A 25,942-nucleotide genomic window follows, 5' to 3' on the forward strand; every position below is an offset into this window, starting at 1 on the left:
GCTGAGAACCACCATACTTTAAAAATGAACTTAACAAACTGCAACTTAAAGGGTTTAAAAGATTGTATATTGCAGTTCAGAATGGATTTGAGGGGAAGAGATTAAAAACAGTAGGTTAGGAGACAATAGGTTTACTGAGAAGAAGGGCTTGCATTAAAGTTTATTCAACAAGCTTTATTAGGAGGCTTTTAAATTAGATACTGTACTTAGTCACTGGCAAGGTAATGGTTAAAAGAAAGGTGACAGAAATTCTTTCTGGAATTCATAGGAAAGAGGGTGGGGCAAACCACCCAGCAGAAAGGGGGAAAAGTCCTCACCTCCAGCCTCTTCAAAAATGTAGCAACCTACAAAAATCATGAAAGTCTTCCATTAGGGGGCTAGAGATATGCTTGCAAAAGTTCTGGATAATTAATTCTAATGGAATATTTTGAGAGATTTCTCTATCATTGTCACTTTTTTTTGGGTATTGATTTTATAGTGTTTTATTATTGCCTTAAAAAAATCCAAAGTAAACGCTAAGGAAAATAAGATGTCTCTGACACTGCTCTCATCTTGTCATAGACCTTGAACTCCGGATCCTCTTGCCTAGTCTCCCCAACCCTGGTATTCCAGGCTTGCATCGATATTCCCATTTCATGCACACGCCTTTTCTAAAAGTCAGACATCATTTTTCTCCCCCCCCCCCTTGAGGCATTCTAACCCCGTTCATTTTTGAAGACGTTCTACACAATCTTCTCACAGTTTGAAAGGCAACAGGCCATAAGGGAGTAGTATGTACCCAGCAAGTTGATACTCCCTTTATCCTGTCCCAGATGCTGCAATAGAAAATGTGTGTGGAGAAACACATCAGCAGTAAACTCTACCCTCCTAGTGAAGAAAGCAAAGGACACTTCCATTATAGAGACAAAGGTGCCCTGGGTTGTTGTAACGTTAAACATTTGTTCAGAACAAAAGGAAGCAGGAGAAATAGGTTTACTGAATGATGGGTTGCTTCGAAGGTTGAGTTGAGTTGCTTCCTGGGGAGATAGAGGAGAGAGGGGATGGAGACTAAGGCTTTGCTCTATAACCTTGCTGTCATCATCGAAACTTGTCTAAAACCCAGTCTTAGCATAAGAGTTTGGGCTATGCATCAGTAAGATTCTTTCATCTCAAATTCCATGGTTCTATGATTACGTGGGTGGAAATGGACCATTCTGTCGATTTCCTAGTTTCCAGGAGCGAAGAAACTAGCCTGGGTGTGGAACTAACTCGATGGAGAATTATCAACTTAGAGGTGGGCAGCTTCCCAATGACTGTGGTGGTGCGCTTGGAAAACTTCCAACAGTCCTTCCCTCATTCTTTGACATGGTGTGACAAGTCTCCTGCTGTTTTGGAATGGGGGAGCGGGAAGGACCTATTTTAGACTGAGACGGTTCATTTGGCTAAACATCTTCACTTTCTTTGTTTTTAAACTCCTAAAATGCCAAGAAACAGATTCTAAAGGGGGTGGGAAGGGGGATTAGGATGGGGCGGCCTGGAGAGGCCTGTAAAATCCTGCTTCCGCCTCTGAACCCCTTCTTTGGGTATTAGGATCGTCCTCTAAACGTGTATTTTTGGCAGAGTGGGCCCGGAGTCAGGCTCAGAACTGCAGAGGAGGGCTGACCCGAGCTAATCCTGCGGGAGGGATGGCGTGAGAGCTCAGGGTTGGATCCGCGCGGGCCGCCTGGCGGGCTGCGAGCGTCAAGGGCGCGGCTGCGGGCGGACCCCGGGGAGGGGCTTCGCGGAGGCGCCGGGGCCCTAGCCGAGCGGGGCCGCCCGGGCTGGGCGCGCAGCGCGGCCGAGCGGGCGGTGGCGCTGCGGAGGCGGCGGCCGAGGCCGGCGGGCGTGGAGGAGGGGCCCGAGATCGGGGCGGCCCGCGGCAGCTGCCCGGGTGACGACTGCCGGCAGCGCGGCGCCCTGAGGAGTCGGAGCCGCAGGCCCCCGGCGTCGCGGCCTCGCCAGCGGCCCTCCTCGTCCTTGTCTCAACCTCGCGGCTGGGGAGATGGGCCCTCGCCGCCGCGGGCCCTGCATCCCGCGCTGCCCGTAGGCCCCGGTGGCCCGCCGGCGTGTCACCGCCCCTCTCCCCAGTCGAGCCGTCCCCACCCCGGGTCTCCGGGAAGGAAGATGAGGGAGACGGGCCCGGCGATCGGCAGCCAGAGCAGCAGCAGCAGCAGTAGCAGCGGTCGGGGGAGGGTGTTTCGCCGTTTCCTCTCAGCCGCCAGGACAAGATGGCAGCGGCCGCCGAGAGGGGCTGAGCCCCGGCTGGGTGGCGCCGCCTGCTGAAGCGCTTGGCTCCGGGTCTCCGCACGGCCCCCGCGACCCATCCCGGACATGCTCAGGGCTGCGGCCGCCCGAAGCGGGGAGAGCGCGGGCGTCTAGGAAGGTAAGGCAGCCGGGGCAAGGGCGGGGAGCTCGGCCGCGGCGACGCGGGCCTCGGGGTCGGGGGGAAGCCTCGGAGCGCCGCGGCTCCGTTTCCGCCCGGTTGCCGAGTGCCGTCCCCGGGCGGTTCCCGAAGGCCGGCGCCACGCCAGGCCCGAGGCGGCCGGACGCGGGGCTCGCGCGTGCTTTTCGCGCGCGCTTGGCGCAGCCTCCGGGAAGCCGCCCTGGCCGCGCCGGGCGGTCCGGGCCTTCCCCCAAGCCAGGGTTGCGCAACGGCTCTTCCCAGCAACCGAAGTTTTGTTTGGTCCCACGGGGCCCCCCTGTTTGGGCTCGGCGGCTCTAGGCCGTCACTACGGAGACCTCGTTCCTTTCATTGATGGGAGCGAACACCGACGTGCACGCACGCTGCCGGAGCGCCCAGCCCCGTGGCTGCGCCCCGGGAGGCTTGGTGGCCCTGTCACCCGCGTCGCGGGGCGGCGGGTTTGGAGGGTGTCAACTCCGGGGACGTGCGTGCGTGTGATTGTTGGGGAGGAGAAATGTGATCCGCGGCTCCGCGTCCCCAGCGGCGGCGGGAGGAAGGCGTGGCGGCCGCGCGGCGGGGCTGTTGCCGGCTTCTCTCGTTACGGCGGGCGGCGGCGGCGGCCCTCTGCCTTCGCGCTGCGGGGGAGAACTCAGCGGAAAGCACTCGGGACCAGAATGTCTGTTTTCCTGTCTGGGGGGAGACGGCTGTTGTAAAATGGTACGTGGCTGTCGGGGCGAAGCCTGCTGTTTCCCATTCTTATCTGTGCTTGAGGGATTGCGCTGAAGGGTGTGTGCGTAAATTACCTTGGACCTGTTACAGAGCAGTCACAACATGTTCGGTCCTTGAACCGTGTTTTCACAACCTCTGGCTGGCCTGCTGGGGAATTTATTTTTCCACCTGTCAGTTCGCTGCTTATAAGGAGCTTCTATTAGCAGCATCGGCGGCGGCGGCTCCCCCCACCCCCCAGGTTTCAGGTTATGGCCCAGTTTATAGGGAAAACTCATGGTTTTATCGTCAACTTTGTTTTGGTGTCTCTCTGGTACTGGGCTGGAAAAGTTATAGCTGAAGAGCCAGTCTTCATTTCTGTGTACCCTCGAGTTGTATAGAGATCTGCTGATTTTTATTTTTCTGTTTTCTATTTTAGGTTTCAGCTGTAAGCTACAGCCTCTGAAGTGTAGGTACTTCAAACAATTTCACTTAATTTCAAGATTTTAATTGCTGGGTGCCTGAAAAATTTTTAAAGAGTTTTTTTTTCTGATTAGATTATGAAAACATTTCCAGCCCCCCCCCTTTTTTGCTATTGTTTACCAAGGAAAATATTTTAATGCTTCACCTTCATTTACTATTTCAGAAACTGGGCAAGTCTCGCCATATGTTTGATAAGTCTAGATTCTGCTTAGGCTCGCAAGTGCAGTGCTAATTTTACACAATGAGCAATGATAAGGTTTAGACAGGTCATGATTAAGCTTCAGTATTTTAAGTAAACAAAATATGACTTGACCTTTAAAAATTTTTTTTTGTATTGATTCTTCTGTCTTCACGCCTCTTACCAGTAACTGAAATTTAGCCAAATAACCTAAGTTCTTTATTTTTAAATGAACAAGGTATTTCTTGGTATATTTATGCTAGTATTTATAAAGGCTCTCACTTGTGAAATTTAGTGCTTAGCCAGTGTCAGTTATTTTTCTTGAATTATTTAGATTATTTTTAATTTGTTACAGTAGAGATGTACAGGAATGTCTGATTTTTTCAGTGTTGGATATGTTATTGTATTTTTGGGAGAATTTATTTCTTAGGTCCTCCTTTTTGATCATAGGGAATACATTTATAAAGAGAAAAAGTATTTTGGAGGATAGATGGGGTGGTGGTGGTGGGGAAGCACCAATGTTTTAAACAGGTAAGATGAGCTTGAAGTCTAGACCAGAACTGGCCATTAAATGTTGGACATTGCTGACTACAGTAGCTAAACATACATATTAGGCAAGCAGATCATAACATGGTGAGGCAGTCTTAGCATTTTGTCATAATGCCTTTTCCATTGAACTAGTCATTATCTTGTTTATAAACCAGCCATTGGCTTCTGGGCATGGGGTTTTTAGAGTCTCATCAAAGTAGATGGTTTCTGTGAGATAATTCTTGTAAACGTGCTTGAGAAGGCTTGAGAAGAAGCTGAAGATTATACTCTGTTAATTTTTTGGATGATCTGTCATAGGATACCATAAAGTAGGGTTGCAAATTACAGAGGTTGGTTGCTGTAGCAAGTATAGTACTTGACACATAGCTGTTTGTTTAATGCTAGTGCTAAAGGCTTGCTTTCCTGCAACTTCAAAAAGCAATAGTTGTTAAACGACCTTCTTGATTGAATTTTTGTTTTTAAATATTTGCTGCATGAACAGGGAAGACATATGGAAAAGAGGAAGGAGAAAATGTCAACCTCACAATGTGGAATTGTTAATAAAATGTAATTCATGCACATCCATTTAAATGGAATAATTGTGCCTATGTTGACTTTTGAAGTTTGTTTCTTTGAGGTGGAGGAGTCAGCTTCCTAATAGTTCCCATTGTAGCAGTTCATCCAGCATGATAAGATAAGGCAGATAAGAATTGTCCTCTTGGTTGATTCAGAGGCATAGAAGAAACATTGTTTCCATTGCGTTTCATCTGAGCTTGGGTGTGAAAAGATGTCATGACAGTGCCATAAGGATGTTCCAAGCACTTGGAAATTCTCTATTTTAAAAAACAGCCTTCCACAAATTGTGCCTTGTAGTTATTAGAACACACAGGCTAATTTGATACATGCTTATATTGTTGCTGCCAAAGTAAACATTCCTGTTGTAAAATTTGTGGGTTGCAGCTGTCCTGATTTCTTAATGTCCAGAGTTCAGGCTTAGTGTTTCATGTTTAAGTTGGAAGCTACTTCTGAAGAGGGACTACAAGAGCTTTGTTAGAAGGAGGAATCTTATTGGTGTTTGTTTAAAAGTACTGCCCCTCCTCCACTTTAACTAGGATGTAGTATTATTTCTCTCTGTGGGAAAAGAGAACTTTCTCAGCAGACTTTTGTCAGCACACATTTGAGTGTGATGTAAAAATAGGATGAAAGGAATTATAGTAAATGTCCTTACTGGTTCTGAATTCATCTGTTTAAAAGCAGTGATCTTCCCTAGTATCTTTAAAAGGTTATAACTTGAAGAATATGTATTTGGAGCAGAAGTTTTGAACCAGGGTAGGCTGTTTATTTTATTTTATTATTTTTGGTTTTTCCAGACAGTTTCTATAAACCCCTTGCTGTCCTAGAACTCACCCTATAGACCAGGCTGGCCTTGAACTCATCCTCCTGCCCCCCAAGTGCTGGGATTAAAGGCGTGTACCACCCTAAGATTATTTATTAAAATTTTAACAGAGTATTGTGTGTCCAACTAAGGAAGCAGTTAGTTTCTTTTGGTTGGTTTAGTTAAGAGTGGCTTGGGGAGCCACAACAGTAGAGCTCTGTTGTAGTTGTTCTTTTGGATCTTAGTCATTGTGCAAGATGGAGGTAGGCTAGACACAGGAAGGAGGTATATAAATGTTTGTCAAAGTAGGTAATGAATTTCTTAGGTCAGGGACCTCTCAGTGGATAGTTGATGTCACTAAATAAAGGCCACCAGGGTGGGTGCTGGAGACCTAGGAGCTACTCATGTGGAAGTGGAAAGAACCAGGAGCATGCTGATAATGCCCGTAATGACATGGCTAGGGTTACCTTTGTCTTAGCGGGTTTACTTTATCTTCGTTTTGTGTTGTTTTGAACTAAGGTCTTCTGTTGCTCAGGCTGGCAGTGAACTCCTGGTTTTCTATTGCCCAAGTAATACCACCAGGTTTGGCTGATTTAAAAACAAAAAACCCAAAACAACAAAACAACACAAACACAAAAGAGTATAAAAGTTCATTCATTCCCTCTGGGATTATAGGTGTTTAAGCTCTTTAAAAAAGATCTCACATAAAGCCAGGTGACAGTGGCACACACCATTAATCCCAGCACTTGGACAGCAGAGGCAGTCAGATCTCTGTGAGTTTGAGGCTAGCCTGGTCTATAAAGCTACACAGAGGAGAAACCCTGCCTCACTCCCCCCCAAAAAAAGTCTCACATTACAGGCTTCCCTGAAATCAGAAGGGCAAAGAGCATGGAATTTACTATTCCTAATAAATTAGAGTAATAATTACTCTACAGTATTTATATTTTGTTTTAAAAAGTAAAGTCAAGTCAAATTAAAACCCAGGCTTCTGATACCTGTCACATAATCCACTTCCTAAGGCTGATAGACATGCATTTATTTATAATCTGCCTGTGCTGGGGGTGAGCCCAAGATCTCACATTCAGCATGATCTCTATAGGTTGAATTATACCCTGAGTTTAATCATCATTTTATTTTTATTTATTTAAGTTTTATTATTTTGCTTTATTTTGTGTGTATGGATGTTTTTTCTGTGCACCACTTGTGTGCCTGGTGCTTGTAGAGGCCAGGATAGGGCATCAAATCCTTTGGAACTGAGGTTACAGATGGTTGTGAGCCACCATGTGGTTATTCCTGGGTCCTCAGGAATAACATCCAGTGCTTTAGCCTGCCTCCTTTTTTTTTTGTATTTAACAGGGTCTTACTGTTTATAGCTCAGGCAGCCTTGACTCTAATCCCCCTGCTTCTGTTTCCTTGGTGCCAGGATTACCAGTGCTAGCATACTTGACCTCTTTCTTTTCACAGTCAGTTCAATCAATTTCTTCCCCCACCACCTATCTCCCAGGCCTTTGAGACAGATTCCTGTAGCCCAGGCTGACCTCGGACTTGTGCTCTTTCTAACTCTCTTTCCTTTTTTTTTTTTTTGAGACAGGGTCTCACTTTGTAGCAGTGTCTAGTCTGGAGCTCACTAAGTAGACCAGGCTAGCCTCAAACTCAGAAGAGATCCACCTGCCTCTGCCTCCACTGGACTCAGCATCTCCTTTTTAAAAAATGGCTAGATTTGCAGATTCATTTTTACTTTGCATTTTTTTGCCCATCTTTTTTTTTTTTTTTTTTAAATGGTGTATGTTTGCATATTCCTCCATGTATTCCTCCATGTGTTTGCCATAGCACATGTGTGGTTGTCAGTGGATGACTTTTAAGAGGCTATACTCCTTCAACCCCAAGATCCTACAGTCACGCTCAGGTCTTCATGCTCCTCCCTTCCTCTACTCTTTAGTAAGCAAAACCAAAAAGATCATGCTTTCCAAAAAAACAAAACAAAACGAAACAAAACAAAAACAACAACAACAAAAAAAACCAGAAGCTTTACCACAGGGAAGAATAATTAAAGGAAGTGTATTACTCATTTGAGCTGTAACTTTTGCTTTTTTTTTTTTTTGTTTTTGTTTTTTTGAGACAGGGTTTCTCTGTGTAGCTTTGGAGCGTGGGAGCATGTCCTAGAACTCACTCTGTAGACTAGGCTAACCTTGAACGCACAGACCTGCCTGCTTCTGTCTCCTGAGAGCTGGGATTAAAGGTGATTAAACCTGATGATTTTTATTTTTAAATATTATAGTCTACATAGTGAGTCCCAGAACATTTAGAACTACATAGTTGAGACCCTGTCTCAGAAAAAAAAAATTTGTTTTATGTATATAAATATTTTGCCTGCATGTATGTAAGTGCTCGTGTGTGTCTTGTGTCTGCAGAGTCCAGGAGAGGGTGGATTCCCTCTGAACTAGAGTTAAAGTTTGTGAGTTGACACTTGGGTGCTGGTAGCTACCCAGGTCTTGTGCAAGAATGGCAAGTACTCTTAATCAATGAGCAATCTCTCCAGCCCCAAGGACTGATTCTTAGTGTAATATTTGGTTACATCGAATGTAAAGGCTTGCTATAGTTAGTCACATGTATTCAGTTGTTTTATGCTGGAAAACACTTCTTAGTTTGAGAAATTTGTTTACATATGATGAGCATTATATTAATTGGATTAGGCCTGGAGATGTATCTCCAATGGAAAAGTGCTGGCTAGCATCATGAGGCTCTGGCTTGATCCCCAGTAGAATATCAGACAGGGTTGTAGTGGTCTATGCCTGAAGTTTCAGCACCACTTGTGGGTGGAGGCCAGAGGGTCACAAGTTCCACCCTGTCTGTCCTTAGGTGCATGGTGAGTTCAAAGCCAGCCTGGGCTGTGAAAAAAGTGAATATGTGTAGAATATGTGTCATTCAGCCTTTAGTTTATTATTATAAATTATATTTGATTACATGTAGTTACCAAGAAATTTATCTGAAGGTTTGGTAGAAAATACAAAACAAACAAACAAAAACCCCCACTATATTAAAAATGCCTATAATTATTTCTTTATCCTTTTCTCTCTCTCTCACTTTCTGACAGTATATAACTGTAGTTCAGACTACCCTAAAATTTCCTGTATAACTGAGGCTAGCTAGCTTCTCTTGCCTCAGCGCAAGAGTGTTGATGTTACACATATGGGTTACCAAAGCCAGCTAACTTAAGATTCTTTAATACCTCCACATTTTGTTGGGTTTGTTCATAAATTTTTACAAAATATTTTAGAGTTCTTTTGAACAAAATAGTAAACTGAAACATTTGCAGGTAATTATTTGCTTACAAAATGTTTTCCAGTATAGAAGGCAAATACATGAAGGTCTGAAAATACTTTTTTTTTTTTTTTTTTTTTTTTTTTATGCTTCTGTTATGTGCTATTTGTTTTTCAAATCAGGGTTTCTCTGTGTATCTCTGGCTGTCCTGGAATTCCTCTGTAGACTGGCCTTGAACTCAGATTTGTCTGCCTCTGCACCCCGAGTGCAGTGCTGGGATTAAAAGCCCGTGCCACCACCCGCTATACTGTGCTGTTTAATAAGACAGAGTCTTGTAAGTTTGGTAAACTACATGGCTTTAGATACATAATGCTTCAGTTTAAATAGTTAATAAGTTAGAGTGATAACATTGAAAGTTGGATATTGCTTTCAAGAGACATTACTTCCAAAGTATAGTTTAAAATAATTCTGAGGGCTTTAAATGTATAATTAATTGAGATTAAATAGGATGTAATGACAAAATTGCAAAGAAAATGACAGGTTATGCTGCTGTAGAACCAGAAGTCATGATGCTCTATTCATCACTGCTTCTTTTATATTGTAGGCTGGTTTGAACCTCTCTCTCTCTCTCTCTCTCTCTCTCTCTCTCTCTCTCTCTCTCTCTCTCTCTCTCTCTCTCTTTGAGACAATGCCTCTTTGTAGCCCTGGATATTTTGGAACTCTCTATGTAGATCAGGCTGGCCTAGAACTCACAAAGATCCACTTTCTTGGCCTCTGCCTTCTGAGTGCTGGAATTAAAGGTGTGTACCGCTATGCTTGGCTTCATTTTTTTTTTTTTCTTTTTAATTTTTATTTTATGTGCATTGGTGTTTTGCCATATATGCCAGGTCCCCTGGAACTGGAATTACAGTTTTAAGTTGCCATGTGTTTGCTGGGAATTGAACCCAGGTCCTATGGAAGAACAGTTAGTGCTTTTAACCCCTGAGCCATCTCTCCAGCCCTTCATTTTTTTTTTTTTTTTTTTTTTTTTTTTTTTAAATTGTTGTTGCTTTGTTTTGGTGTTTTGTGGCTGTTCTGGAACTCACTATGTAGGCCAAGATGGCCTCCAACTCACAGAAATCCACCTGTCTGTCCTTCCAGAGTGCTGGGATTAAAGGTATGTTATACTATGCCCAGCTTTGTTATGTCATTTTGGAAGTATATTTTCATTCTTTGAGAATTTCATACTCTTTGTTGAGACAGTGTTTCACCATTTGATCCTGGCTGACCTGGAGGGGCTTACTGTTTACATCCGAGTGGCTTAAAATTTTTCCTTCTGCCTACTCCCTTCGGGGAATTAAAGGTGTGTGCCAAAATACCTTGTATTTTGATATTTTCTTGATACTTTCTTGAAGTCCTTCTAGATCTACCCCCACTTTCCTGCTTCTACCAACCTCATGCCTTTGCTTCTATTTATTTATTTATTTATTTTTGGTTTTTCCCCATCAAGTCTAATTTGTGCTGCCTATATACTCCTGAGTATGTATGGGGCATTATATTCTTAAAACAAAATGAAAGAAAACATTTTTTTGTGTGTGTCAATTTTAGTTTTGGTAGAGATAGTATAAGTAATTAAATTAGTTGTAAATATAAAATTAGGAAATAATTATTCTAAGCCCCAAAATAATTGAGTTTGTAATATCTTTAGCATTTTGTTGGTAGCTGGATCATAGATTTTGGCTGTAAAAATGAAATGTTATTCATTTCATATCTTTAACTTCGCATGTGGGAGGCAGAAGCAGGTAGAGCTGGGTGAATTCAAAATCAGCCTGGCCAGCTGGAGCTACAGGGTGAGCCCCTGTCTTCAAAAATCAAAACCAAACATATAAAAACAAACATAACAAGCTCTCATTATTTATCTATAAGTACTTATTGTGGGTGGTAGTGGGAGGCAAATACTCATATCAAGGCTCATGGGTGGAGGAAGAGGATAATTTCATAGTCTTTGAATTCTGGGGATTGAGCTCAGGTTTAAATCTGGGGGCTGGAGAGATTGGCTGGTCTTCCAGAGGACCCAGGTTCAATTCCCAGCACCCACATGGCATGCAACTAGTTGTCTGTAATTCGAGTTCCAGGGGCTCTGACACCCTTACACAGACATACATGTAGGCACAACAGTAGTACACATGAAATAAATCAAGTAAATAAAAAATTTAAATCTGAAAAAGCTTTTTGGGGATGGTTGTTTTAGTAAAATTTGTGCAGTTGTACTTTCCAAAATATTATTTACCCCTTTCTGAGTATCTGTACTAAAGAAAGAATATTGGATTCATTATAATGTTAACAAATGGGAAAAGCAGACCAGTAAGTTAGGCATGCAGAAAGTAGGCTGTTACTATATTATTTAAAATAAGAGAATCAAGGTTCAGGGATCATTGAAAAGAGGAAAGAATGGGAGACACATTTGAGGGTTGGTTGTGGAACACTGACTTCTGGGTATGGCATGACTTGTACTCCTTTTTTTAAAATGAATTTTTTAATTAAGATTTTTTTTTTTTTTTGTGTGTGTGTGCATGTGTGTGTCTGTCGCAAGTTTGTGGAAGCCAGAAGAGGGCAACAGATTCCCTGGAGCTGGAGTTTCAAGTGGGTGCTGGGAACTACACTTTAAACTGCTGAGCCATCTCTCCAGCCCCGTGGCTGTTGAACTCACAGCAGCTGCAATTCCTTGCATGTGTTCTGCACAGAATTGGATCTGTCAACGTCCTGTCATTTGAAGGAAAGGGGCTCATGGAGCTCTACTGCTGAAGATTTCTATGTAGTTACTTACTGATGCTCATCAGTAAGATGTACAAGCTCACACGTGCTCCTGTAAACACCCTAATGAGATTCAATGGGTCACATACACAAAAGGACTGAGAAATGGGGCAAGTCGGGAAGGAGGCAGTTAGTAGGGGTGAGGAGAACAGGAGAGGGCAAGGGTTATGAGAATATGAGAACAATATGTATAAGAATGTCATGATGACACCTGTTATGTATAGTGTGTTCTAATAAACAGCTAACTCTGTATGTCAGGTTTTATATGTATTTTGATTGAAAAAAATGAACATTAAAACGACTAAGAAAATATTTTTTTCTGATTGTTTTATAATTTTATAGTAATTGAATAACTTAGATGATGCTATGTATCTTTTCATGATCTTGTAGTAAGATCTTTGTGTGCATGTTACACATACAAGTAGAAAAGTTACATATATACTTGTAAGGGAGTTGTTCATAAACTGAACTTCTCTAGCTACTTATTCTTTTGAACAGTTCACTGGTAGATATTAATGCAAACAGCCTTTTGAACTGAGATTTTATGAACTGATATTTTTGTTTTCTTCCTTGAGACAGAGTCTCACTATGTAGCTCTGGCTGTCCTGGAACTCCCTATGTAGACCAGGCTGGCCCCAAACTCATAGAGAAACACCTGCCTCTGCCTCCTGAGTACTGGGTTTAAAAATGTATGTCATTATGCCCAGCTTCATGAGCTAAATTTGATTTTTAATTTTAAGTTTATTTCAAGAAAGTACTACGTAAACCCAATTTCAGCCAATCAGTATTTCCTTTTTTCATTTATTTGTTTGTTTTTATATCCCAGCTGAAGCTTCTCCCAGTCCCCACCCCCTTCAATTCCTGTTCCGTCTCCATTTGTCTTCAGAAATGGGCAGGCCTCCCTTATATATTAACCAGTCGTGGTATATCAAGTTGTAATAAGACTGGACACCTCCTCTTTTATAGAGGCTGGACAAGACAATCCAGTTGTTGCCCAAAAGCAGGCAATAGAGTCAGAGATAGCCTCTGCTCCCATTGCTTGGAGTTCCCACAAGAAGACTAAGTTACATGACTGTAACATAGTCCCATGCAGGCTCCCTGGTTCAGTCTCTGTGAGCTCCTATGAGCCCAGGTTAGTTAATTCTGTGGGTTTCCTTGTGATGTCCTTGACCCCACTGGCTTCTACAATCATTCCCTCGCTGAGGTCTACCTAGTGTCTGGCTATAGGTCTATGCATTTGTTTCCATCAGTTTTTGGGTGAAGCCTCTATGACTATTGGGCTAGGCACCAGTGTATGAGTACAGCAGAATATCATTTCATTGGCTTTTCGTGTTTGGTTCTATCCTAGGTCTCTGGGTGCCAATCAGTATTTCTATTTCTGATGTTGATCTTCGATTGCTTAAGAAAAATCAAGGAAGTTATGTGTACTAGTAAGAGTAGTCCCCCTTTTAGACTGATTTGGATTGGTAGGGTGATTTCTAGCACCTTTGAAATGTCCAACAGGTCATTTTCCATTCCAAAAGCTGGAGTGTTTTGCTAAGTCAGATCAGGCTTGTTATTTAACATGGAGATTGTGTATAGTCAACACATTCTCTAGATGCCTTCTCCACAATACTGCTGGAAAATACCCAAGGCTTCAGTATTTTCAAATAAAATGTTTCCTAGGCACCTCAGATAATAGACTCCATTTAGGAAGCTTTATTTGTGTGGTTTGGTTATGTGCAAATGTTTGTGTGAAGTAGTTCACTTCACTGGATAAAAGTTACCGGATAAAGTAGTGGCCAAAGAGACACACAAAGTAGTGCAGGTATTTTAAATTGTGACAATTAATGATTGAAAGATGAAACTTTTGTTCACATCAACAGCTTATTTTCTATTTCAGAGAAGACACGTTTTAACTTTTGTAAATATGTACGGAGTGACGTAACAGTGGCACAAACTGACTAGGCACTACTTTGTCAGAAAATTACAGGCTATGCAGTTCCATTCTCCAAGTTCTACTTATGCTGCCTCATACACACTCCTTAAAGAAAGGTCACGAGCCAGGCATGGTGGTGCACACTTTTAATTCCAGCACTGGCAAGGCAGAGACAGGTAGATCTCTTGAGTTCGAGACCAGCCTGGTCTACAGAGCAAATTCCAGGACAGCCAAGGGTACACAGAGAAACCTTTTCTTGAAAAACCAAAAACTAAAACAAAACAAAAACCTTAAGATAATGCCCTTTACCTTTACATAAATAGATTCATATTCACTACTTATGACTACTTTCTTACTTTATTATTATTATTTTTTTTTAATCCAAAATAGGCCAGTAAGACCTGGTAGTCCAGGCATGGTAACACTTAGTCTGACATTCAGTAAGATGCTTGGAGGATGATGAGTCAGCTTGGGCTGCACAGTGGAGACTGTCTCAGAAAGCAAAACCAAAAGGCTGGCCAGGGACTTGACTGAGAGTTTGGGATTTTATGTGCTTTATAGTTCAGTTAAAGTGAATGGCCTGAACAGAATTGCTTCTTCTACTGCTACAGTGAAAATCTAGACATATGGAGAAGTTATATGAATGTTACAAAATTCCTGTCTCTTCCATATTTCTCAGATATTAACATTTCATTTCCCTCTTTAAAGGCATATTAAAAATATTTACAAAAACAAATATTTACATATTTTATGAATTTGTGTGTGTCTGAGTGTACAGTGCTCATGGAGTCTTGAAGGGCATTAGGTTCCCTGGGATGAGTTATAGATGGTTGTGAGCTGCCAAGGTTGTGGGTACCCAGAACTTCGGCAAGAGCAGCAGGGGCTCCTATCTGCTGAGCCATTTCTCTAGCTTCAGTCCCGTGTCATTTGGTGTTAGGGACTTGAACATCTACTGAAAGTGTGCATCTTTGGTATCTGGCACCCAGCCAGCTCCTTTGAATCCTAAGGATTTTAGAGCTTTGTCTTAGTTAAAGTAAATAATAGTACATAGTAAATGATGCACCACTCATAACATCATCCATTTTAGTTCATTCTGTTTTTTAGTATAACATGAACACCCCACCCCCTTTTGGTTTTTTTTTTTTTTTTTTTTTTTTTGCTTTTTCCAGACAGGGTTTCTTCATGTAGCCTAGCTGTCTTGGAACTATCTTTGTAGACCATGCTGACATTGAACTCAGAGATATCTGCCTGCCTCTGCCTCCCAAGTGCTGGGAGTAAAGGTGTGAGCCACCAGTGCCCAGTTGAACTTTCCCCATTTTTAACACTTGAAACAAATTGGTGTGCATTTTAAAACCAGTTTTATCTTAATTATTATGTGTGTGTGTTATACAAATATATGGCAGTTGTATTTTTTCTCTCTCTAGTGTTAGGTACCTAGGCAAGCACTAAGCACTGAGCTAAGACCCTCAACCTTAAGAGTCACATTTGTATTGTCTACTTAGTATTGTAGGAGTAAACTGCAATACCCAGTCGTATGGCAGCGGAGTATTTCAGAATTCATTACTGTATGCAGCAGTGAAGGGAGCATTATTCTATTTGCTTCCTTGGAGGGCTGGTGAACATCCGTCTGGGTAGCTGGGTAGGGCATATACCTGGAGAACTGCTGCTCTGTGGAATGTGCTTATCTTTGCCTTTGCTGTCTAAAGCAAGTGCACTTTTTTCCCCCCCAGCGTTTACACATATTCTTGTTCTCTTTGGGTGCTGTTCTACTGCCCTTTGGCAGTCTCATGGCTGTACAATGGCATATGTCTGTGGGTTTTATATTTTCTTTATCAGCGAGGTTGCCATTTTTAAAAATTATGTAATGTGCATTGGTATGAGGGTGTCAGATTCCCAGAACTTGGAGTTATAGACATAGACAGTTGTGAGCTGTGGTGGGTGCTGGGAATCGAACTTGAGTCCTCTGGAAGAGCAACTATTGCTCTTAACTGTTGAGCCATCTCTCTAGCCTCTGGATTTTTAAAAATGTCTTTTGGCTTTCATTTCCTTTATGTGACTTACCTATCATACATCATTTACCCCATTTACCAAAGTATGACTAGATCTTTTGATGGCTAAATTTATTTCTAATATCATTAGATGAATAAAAGTTTTTTTTTTTTTTTTTTTTTTTTTTTTTTTTAGACAGGATTTCTCTGTGTATTACCCTAGGCTGTCCTGAATCTCACTTTGTAGACCAGGCTGGCCTTAAACTCCAAGAGATCCACCTATCTCTGCCTCCTGGGTACTGCAACTAAAGGCATTTTCCACCATACAGCAAAATTGTAAGCTTTAATTAGGTAAAACATATGTTTTATTTTGGATTTTGAGACAGGATTTTTCATATAGCCTAGGCTAGCCTGGATGGAACTAGCTAGGTAGCCAAGGATGTCCTTAACTCTGTCCTGTTTTTCCCTGTTGAGTATTGGGGCTTATAAAAATGTACCACCACATCCAGCTGAGTAAAGTCAAACTTTCATAGTATGTACTTTTTGTAACTTTGGTTTTTCTTTGAGAGGTTGATGATCAATTTGGTAAAATTGCAGCATGTACTTTAAAGTGAAATGGATAAAATATAAGTCTGTGTGGGCATTGTACACTAAGCATTGAGACATTTAGAGACTCAGATTCTTTTTGGTCTTTAGTCTTAGAGAGGTGGGAATATGTAAAGTCTGTATGAGTCCTATTGTAGGAAGTTCTGTGCTTTATTTGGAGACTAATGAGCATGTGAGTGAAATGTAATGAAAGACAAATGCAGCATTATGAAAGTCATGCTAAACCACAGGTGTTCATTCTAGGATTACAGTTTTGGGGGATCATTAACTGAAGACAGATAGATTGTCTGTCCTTCCCTCCTGAAAAACTTCCTCTTCATGTTAAGCCATTCTGAGCTACCTGGTGAGATTCTGTCTCAAAACCTAAGCAGAGGGGACAGTGTCCTCTGAGCTCCCCCAACACAAAACCAAACCAACCCAAAATAACATAACATGCCCTTTCTAACTGGCCAACTTTTTTGTTTTGTTTTTTGTTTTTCTTTCTCTTTTGGATGGTGTAGGGTAGGGGGGATAGCAACACTGAACTGAAATAGCTGCCAGTTCTGTCTGTAGAAGACACAAAGTAGTTACAGCATGAGGCATCAAGTAACTTCATTTTAAATTTGAGTCTCCTGTATCTCAGCCTGGCTTCAGACTTGCTGTGTAGCAGAGGATGACCTTGAACTCTTGATTCTCCTGTCTGCACTTCCCTAAGTGCTGAGATTATGGGTATGTGCCACCACACCATTTTCTTTGGGAGGGGGAGGCCTAATTTGATTATTTGAAAAATAGTGCACAATTATAAATTTACAAATAAATTAGTAAGCCTTCAATTTCTTTTACAAAATAACTATTGATGTCTGTAGGTGGCATTTCTCTGTGTCTCAGCCACTTCCCAAATAATTACTCAGAGGCTTAATATTAGAAATGCTTAGTCAATGACTCAGGCTTATTGCTAACTAGCTCTTACATTTTAAGTTAACCCATATTTCTTATCTGTGCTTTGCTGCATGGCATGTTACCTTTTCTCAGTATGGCACATTCATCTTGCTTCTTCCTGCTTTTGCTAAAAACCTCCTAGACTCCGCCCTTCTTCCAGCATTCTCCTAGTCTGGCTCGCCTGCCAAACTTTATTTTGTTTAGCTATTGGCCAGTCAGCTCCTTTATTAAACTAATCACAGTGACATATTCACACACAGTGTAATGGAATATTCCACAACAGATGTCAGAAGTAGCAACAGTTACTATAGGTTTTATTGTCATTCATAAATGAAAATTTAGGCACTTAAAACTGTTACCGTTGAAATGCTAGAACATTTTCCTTTTTGTTCATTTTTGAGACAGGCTATCCTGGATCTTGCTTGCCTCAAATAATCTGCCATTTCTAGAGTGCTGAGACTAAAGGCATTTCCCATCATGTCCACTTTGTAATATTTTTTGTTACAATTATTTTGTGTGTGTGGTGGGGGCATGCTGTGGAGGTCAGATGGCATCTAGTTCTCTCTGTGTGGGTCCTGGGGATTGAACCCAGGTCATCAGGCTTGGGGGCTAGTGCCATTACCCACTGATCCATTTTGCTGGCTCTCAAATGATAAAACTTTTAAACTACACATGTGACTCTGAGAACTAGGCCAAACCTTGCCTCAGATAAGTGAGGTGGTGGTAGAATTAGACTAATATTAAAATATTTGATACCCATTGTGGTTGAGGTAAGACATTGATAGTGATGGATGTGATGTAACTCTCCTAGAGGGCTAGCTTCATTTACCACTTAAAAAGTTGAATTGAAAATTAGATTGTGCAGCAGCACTGTAACTTTAGCCCAAATAATATGGCTTTTGAACACGTTTATTTTAGACATTATAATACTATAGCCAGGCTGTTTTTATTATTGTTTTTGTTTTGCTTATTTTTGAGACAGGGTACACCAGCCTGGATGCAAACTCATAGAGATCTGCTTGCTATATGCCATAAACCCTGGCCAGGCTGTTTTCACCTAAGATGATCCATCTGTGTGGATGGCATCAGGTTAAAGGTTATTGGAATATTTACCTCATTAGGCAGCTTTAATGGATTGTTTAATTTCCTGTTGTATTCTCTTTTCCTTTAGAGACAAAAAGTTCATTTTTGAAAGCATCAGTGAGCCCACATCTACTTAATGTGTTTGAAAGAGCTGATTTGTGAGTTCAGAAAAGGAACAGAATCATAGGATCACTGTGAAGAATGAACCATTCCTTACCTGAGCTTATTTCCAATGGAACAAACAATATCCCTAAGATAACTTCCCTCAAGCAATTGTGTTATATTACTAGCTTTAAAAATGGAGTTATGAAGTACGGGCTTCATTTTTAATTTTTTATGTTTTAAGCCTTGTTTACTATGGAATACTATGCTAGTGTCCTGAGCTATTTTCTTACGTTAAAAACATCTCTTTCCTCCCCATTGAGACATTATTTTCTTATGTATCCAGGCTGGCCCTGAACCATAGCAATGATCCTCCTTCACTTCCCCACATACTGGATTTCTAGGCCTGCTCATGACACCTAGCTAAATATTTTTTAAAGGCATACTTTTTATTCATTCATTCATTCTAGCAATTTTAGACATTTTCACTACTGATTATGTTTTCCTTCTTTCTTTCTTTTTTTTTTTGGTCAGAATCTCTCTGTGTAACCTTGGCTGTCCTAGAATTCACTATATAGACCAGGCTGGCCTCAGATCAGACTCAATGAGTTCTGAGTTCTGGGATTAGAAGTTTATATAACCAGGTACCATGTCTGGCTTTAATTTTTAGGTTTTTTTTATTGTGTGTGTCTGTGTGGTCTTATTTTTTCTTTTTGTGGTTCTGGAGATTTAACCTAAGGCCTTCCACATGGCAGGTAAGTTCTCCATCACTTAGGTTCATCGCCATGCCCTTTGTGCATATGTGCTTGCCTGCTTGTGTGTGCTCATTTGTGGGTGGACATGTGGATGGGTGTGGTAAGCTTATGGAGGTCAGATGATGGCCTAATGTATAATTTCTTAGATCCTGGTCACCTTAAATGTTATTTCAAGATTTTATTTGTGTGTGTGTGTGTGTGTGTGTGTGTGTGTGTGTGTGTATGTGTGCGTATGTGTGCGTGCATGCATATTAGTGCATATGATGTGTGGGCATGTGCATGTTAATGTTAGTTCATATGATGTGTGGGCATATGCATGCCATAATGCCTGAACATGGGAGGGCAGAGGACAACTTTGTGGTGGATTCTGGTTTTGTTTTTTGAGACAGGGTTTCCTATGTATCCCTGACATTCCTAGAACTCGCTCTGTAGACCAGGCTGTCCTTCAACTCACAGGGATCCATCTGCCTCTGCCTCTCAAGTGCTGGGAGTCTATCACCACTGCCTAGCTTTTTTGTGGATTCTGGGTTTGAACTCAGGTAGCCTGGCTTGCATAACAAGTGTTTGGTCTGCTGAGACATCTCATTTGCCTCTTCTGTTTTTGAGACAGCTTTTGTTTATTTTTAAATTCTGATTATCTAGTTTGGTAGTGAGCTCCAGAGATTTGCTGCTTTTCACTTCCCCGGTGCTGGGATTACATATGTGCCACCATGTCTGTCTTCTTAAAATTTGACTTCTGGGAGTCAAACTCAGGTTGCAAGCACTTGATATCTGCCTAGCCATCGTTCAACACACACACACACACACACACACACACACACACACACACACACACACGTTTAATTTTGAGAGTGTTTCATTAAGTTGTCTATTGTGACTTCTTGCCTCAGCCCTCATGTGCCTGAAATTGTAGGCTTGATTGTATTGAAAAACAATCTTTTGAGACAGGGTCTTTTGTAGCTCAAGCTGGCCTTGAATCTTTATGTAGTAAAGGTTAAAATTGATGTGTATGTGCTATCACACAAGGTATGGTTTTTTTTGTTGTTGTTGTTTTGTTCTTTTTTGAGATGGTTTCTTTTTTTAAAAAAAAAATACTTTATTTAACTTTATTGTGTGTATGTTGATGTGAAGGTATCACATCCCTGAACTGGAGTTACAGACAGTTGTGAGCTGCCATGTGAGTGCTGGATTGAAACTGGATCTTCTGGAAGAGCATCCATTGCTCTTAACTGCTGAGCCATCCCTCCATCCTCCGAGACAGGGTTTCCTCTGTGTATCCCTAGCTGTCCTAGAACTGGCTCTGTAGACCAGTCTGGCCTCAAACTCACAGAGATCTGCCTGTCTCTGCCTCCTGAGTGCTGGGATTAAGGCATTCGCCACCACTACCTGGCCTAAGTGTGGTTTTAAAAAATAATTTAATGAGTCTGGCTGCAGTGATGCACGCCTTTAATCCTAGCTCTTGAGAGGCAGAGCAGACCAGGGTAGCCTGGTCTACAGAGCGAGTTCCAGGACAGCCAAAGCTACACAGTGAAACCCTGTGTTTAAAAAAAAAAAAAAAAGATCTCTTTACTTTTCAGCATATGGCTTAAAGAAACTGGGGGGAGCTCAGTAGTGATTTGCTGATGCTCTGCTTGTGAGTGTGCCTAGAGCTTAGTGTGGGGTCTGATGTTTTAACATTTCCGTCAGTAGCTCCAGTCAATGAACAGATTTCTTGTCAAGCTCCAGATGACATCAGGCTACTGTAAGCATCAGTGTAGGAGTGCTGATGAGCAAAGGGGTTCCACTTAACACCCATTCAGATGACTGATAAAGCAAAGTGTTCATAAGGTTGTGCAGAAATAAGCTTAAGAAATGGATTGCAATTGAACACTGTTACTGACTTGAAAAAGTAAAAATTATTACCTTGCAGTTACACTTCACAAGCATATACACAAAAGAATAAAAGAGATATTTGTGTGTTCATGCTCCCGCAGCATTATTTGCAGCAGTAAAAGGTAGACGCAATGCTGATTTTGTTCTGGGATTAATTTGTGCATTGGTTCATTTTTGTGTAACATTTTCCTCAAGATTGACACATTTCCATCCCCCAGGAAGATCCTTAAGCAAAAAAGGTGAACAACTTGAAGTATCTTTGGGAAGTCCTTGAAACTCACCAGATTCACTAGGCCCACCCCTGCGAGAGTTAGCAGTAAAAGCCCCTCTCAGACAAGGGGAGATGAGAAAGGAAGACTCTGAGACCAGACCAGCTGCCTGTAAGAAACAGGAACCAGCTGAGTTGTCTGGCAGAGGTTTGGACCAACTGAGGCACCTGGAAAGGATACTGTCCAACCTGTGGATCTGTCTGTACTGTGTGCTCCAGGTTCCCAGCTTTGTGAGCTGTCATTTGTGCTGGGATGGGCTTGGGTGGTACAGCTCTCTGTGAGTCATTTCTGCTCCTATAAACAACCTCTCACCCATACTCCTGTGAGCAACCCCAATAAATTTCATTGGTTCACCAGGGTGGGCTTTATTTGTATTTGTCCTTCGGTCTGCCATCGACTCCATATCCATATGTATCATTTCCCTGGGAAAAGTTTTGTCATCCAACATACCTTTGCCTCATATGGCAACTTCTAATTGCATGTTTAATTTCCTGTTCCAGCCCCCCCCCAAGATAGGGTTTATCTGTGTATCTAGAACTATCTGGCTATCTAGAACTATCTCTGTAGATCAGGTTGGCCTCAAACTCAGAAGAGATCATCCTGCCTCTGCTTCTTGAGTGCTGGGATTAAAGGTGTGTACTACCACTGCCTAACAAGCCTGTTTTCCTTTAGAGACAATTAAGTTCATTTTGAAAGCATCAGTAAACCCACCTACTTATTTTAATGTATTAGTTGATGATTTCTTTCTTTCCTTTCCTTTTTTTTTTTTTTTTTTTGAGGTAAGGTCTCTGGTTGTCATTGAACTCAACATGTGGACCAGGCTGGCTTTGAACTCATAAGATATACATCTGTCTGTGCATCCTGAGTGGAATATATAGGCTATTAAGATTAGAGATGTAAGCTTTTAATCCCAGCACTATGGAGGGGCAGGGGAGGCAGCTCTCTGTCAATTCAAGTCAAGCTTGATATACATAGCAAAGAACAAAGTAACACAAAAATAGAAGCAACTCTAGTGTCTGTGAATGAATAAGTGGATGAATAAAATGTCATATGTACATTCATGAAATACCACTTAATCTTACAAAGGAAGAAAATTCAGTTGCATGTTACAACATAGATGAACCTTGGCATTATTCTAAAAAGGGAAATATGAGTCTACTTTTGAAGTATATCTTGAAGTCAAGTTCATAGAAAACAAGTGATGGTTGCCGGAGTTTTGAGATGGGTCCCTGTTTCAGTTGCAAAAGAAGGTAGTGTTAGGAGGGAGGCATAATTATACCACATTGGGGATATATTTAATGCCACTGAATAGTAAACTTAAAAATAGTACAAATGGTAAACTTTATATGTATTATATACAGATATATAAAACTGGTTTTCAAGAAGGAAGATCTTTCAAAAATGAAGGTTTGTACAAGTGGAATTGAAATTGAATTAGGAGACTTTAAGAAACTATTGACTCATGTTTGATTATTTAATTAGTTCTGTTACGTACAAGGCATAGTTAACTTTGACAGAAAATATTTCAGTTTTATATTAGCTAATAAATTGAATGTTAGCAAAGTATTTTTGTCTTGGATCCTGCTCTCCTTTTCTAGTAGACCCAGTATTATGCATAAGAAGAAACCAGGAGAGCATGTCTTACTAATAGTTTACAATGGACAGATCTGTGTCTATGAATGTTCATGTTGTATATATTGCTGGCTGATTGTTATAGATGGTAGTGTTCAGTTAGGATTTCAAGTTTACTGTAGGATTAGAAGAGTAAAACCCATGTCTTTGTTTATTTAGTCTGCTACCACAAAATTTTGTAAAGAACATAGATTTGTTGCTCATTGTTCTGTAGGTTTGAGAGTCCCAAGATAACAACCAGATGCAGAGTTTGTTGCAGACTTCCTCTCTGCCCCAAATATAGTAGCTAGCTGTAATCTCACATGGTAAGGGCAAAGACGCTTCTTGAGGCTCCATTTGTGAAAGCGAGCCCTCATGGCCCAGTCAGCTCCCAAAGCTCTTTTTGTATTTTTGGTGTAGGCTCTCCCTGTGCCTTGAACTCATGCCAATCTCTGTGCTTGGTGGGTAGGAAGCACTTCAATGTACGCATTTTAAGAGACTAAGCATTCAGAAAAAGGACCTGAAATGAGAGCTCTAGGTGTGGTTGTTCACCCTTGGAATTCTTCACATGGCGCTAAGGCAGGAGGATTGCTGTGGGTTTTAGGCTAGCCTCAGGTACAAACAAAAAGAATCTGAAGTGAATAATCCCGAGACATAAAAGCTTAATGGTTGATACACCAGGAACCTTTACTATACTACAAAGTAATAGTTTTGGGCAGCTCCCACCATCAAAGAGGTAGTATTTCAAAACCTTATTCCTTAGTCTGCTGATAAGAACAAGTGGCAAAGACATGAGTAATATGGTTGCAGAGTACAACATGGTTTATATTACATCAAAAAATAATAAGGCATAGTGTTGTGTAAAAACAGTGTTTTGGACTCTATGGTGTTTAGTTGGGTATACAGCAATTGGTATTAAGTAATTTTCATATTGGTCGTTTTTGATCTATGGGTATGGATTATCTTGAAAATTAGGAGTATCGTAGAGTTATCATTGAAGCTATGATTGGGTAGCCTTACAAGAATGCATAATATATGAGTTTGATATGTCTAGAAAGAGTTCTCAGTGTGGTTTTGTTTCATTAATTTAGATAGGCATTTGATCCCAGCACTAGGGAGGTAGAATCAGATGGATCTCTCTGAATTTGTTGCCAGCCTGATCTAAATTGGGAATTCCATGCCTGTTACAGTGGCATAGTAAAACTCTGTCTTAAAATGTGGTGAATTAGTGCAGCTTCGTAATGCCTCTGGGTAAAGGTATAGAATAGATGCTGGGGACATTTTAAGGAAGCAGATGAACTTCTTAGGTTCAAATCCCAGAGTTTCAATTTGCAGTATTCTCTACTCATTGAATATCAAGTTTTCACCTGACTGTGAGGTTTGTCTCTAACTTTATACTAGGGCAGCTTAGGAATCTGATAGGTGGAATACAAGAAACTTTTGGAAGTTTTCCTTTTTTTTCCCTTACATCATAGTTTTGAGACCTTGGGTCAATTTCTTGGTCCCTCTTAGCTTTGATTTTCTTTCTTGTTTTAATTTTTATTATTTGTGTATGCATGCATGGTGTGTGTGTGTGTGTGTGTGTGTGTGTGTGTGTGTGTGTGTGTGTGTGTGCTCCCTATTGTGCATGTGTGCCAGAAGGTAATTTTGTGGAGTTGATTCGCTCCATCTAGCTCATGTAAGCTCGAGGAGTTGAACTCAGGTTGCTAGCTTTGTGCAGCAAATGCCTTTACTCACTGGTCTTTAGTGATCTTAACAGCAAATTGGAAAGATATCAGCATCATTAAGCCAAATATTATAAAGCATTTATTAAACATTGGTTGTAGCTTTTTCTAAACATTTTTTCACTTTGTTATTTTTAATGTTGTGGATACTGTATACTGTGATGGTAATCCCTTATTTCTGAAATAAAAACTATTGATAGTTGTGATATGTTGAAATAGGAGATGGCATAGTTAATACAATACAGTTTAAAATTAAGTTGAATAGCTGGGCAGTGCCTTTAATCCCAGCACTCAGGAGGCAGAGGCAGGTGGATCTCTGTGAGTTCAAGCTAGTTAGTTTCAGGACAGCCAGAGCTGTTACACAGAGAAACCCTGTCTCAAAAAACAAAAATCAAAGCAAAAGATTGAATAAAGGCAGTTTTTGTGTGTCTGTGTGGTGTCTGTGGCATATGTACATGTGTATGTATGGGTGTGTATTCGTGTGTGTGCATGTGTAGGCATGTGAGAGGAGGATGTAAGTACCCTGATGAATTACTCTTCTCCTCAATCCTTGATGCAAGTTTCATCGAACACTTGGGGCTTGCAGTGTCAGCTAGATTGGCTGACTAGCAAGTCTATTTCTATAGGTCCAGCTTTTTACATGAGTGTTTGGACAGATCTCAGGTTCTCATACTTGTACCCCAAATGCTCTTACCAATGAGTTATCTCTTCAGCCTACTAAAATATTTTGAAGTTAATAGACCCATCTAAAATTTATTAAACATCAACTTTACATTCTAGACAGTTTGATTCCGATCTAGTGTGAAAGACTTATGTGTATACTGACAGTTATAGTACAAAGAGTCTAAAGAAGAAGAAATGAATGAATCTCCAAATGCCTAGCTCTTCTTGGAAGGTTTGTGGTGAATATGTGTGTCTCATGAGAGCACAAGCAAGTACTGAATTATTTTGGTCCTATCCTAAGGAAGTTTGCAGTGTGCTGGGGGCAGATGCAAAGGAGGATATAACTAAAGAGAACATGTGGGACTTTGTGTGCAAGGAAAGAACACAACTGTTAAAGTAATGGTTTTGTCAAAGGGTGACTTTTACTTGTGTTGGATGTTGTTGTGTGATAGACTAAATTGTCGAGGTAGATTAAGTAAGTGTAATGAGTTTTGAGCTGTGGTACTGAGTATTTGTTGTGTGTATGTTAAGTTTATGTGCATGGATTAGCAGTTGCTGGATTGTATAATGTATGAATTCTGACATCATGAAGTAAGGTCATAAGGGAGAAAGTCAGATGTGCCAGTAACAAGTTAAATCTCCTTTTATATCTGTGTTACACTGGAGTCAGATACTATATACAAAATCATTT

The 25,942-nt window shown here is 41.1% G+C and overlaps 1 protein-coding gene across 7 annotated transcripts in view; it reads left to right on the forward strand.

Moving 5' to 3' along the window:
• The first annotated feature begins 1,236 nt into the window (after positions 1–1,236).
• Positions 1,237–25,942, forward strand: part of Hipk3 (homeodomain interacting protein kinase 3) — a 74,009-nt gene continuing 49,303 nt past the window's right edge. For 4 of the 7 annotated variants that reach the window (XM_051184047.1, XM_051184053.1, XM_051184048.1 and 1 more), the window contains exon 1: positions 1,237–1,273. In XM_051184047.1, the coding sequence (XP_051040004.1) occupies positions 1,252–1,273 (22 nt within the window). In that variant the 5' untranslated portion in view covers positions 1,237–1,251. Of the gene's footprint in view, positions 1,274–2,252; positions 2,402–2,781; positions 3,137–3,563; positions 3,594–25,942 lie in introns of those variants that run through there. The other 3 variants (XM_051184050.1, XM_051184051.1, XM_051184052.1) reach the window with 3 other exon arrangements.

Source organism: Phodopus roborovskii, unplaced genomic scaffold (assembly GCF_943737965.1).
Source record: "Phodopus roborovskii unplaced genomic scaffold, PHOROB, whole genome shotgun sequence".
NCBI lineage: Eukaryota > Metazoa > Chordata > Mammalia > Rodentia > Cricetidae > Phodopus > Phodopus roborovskii.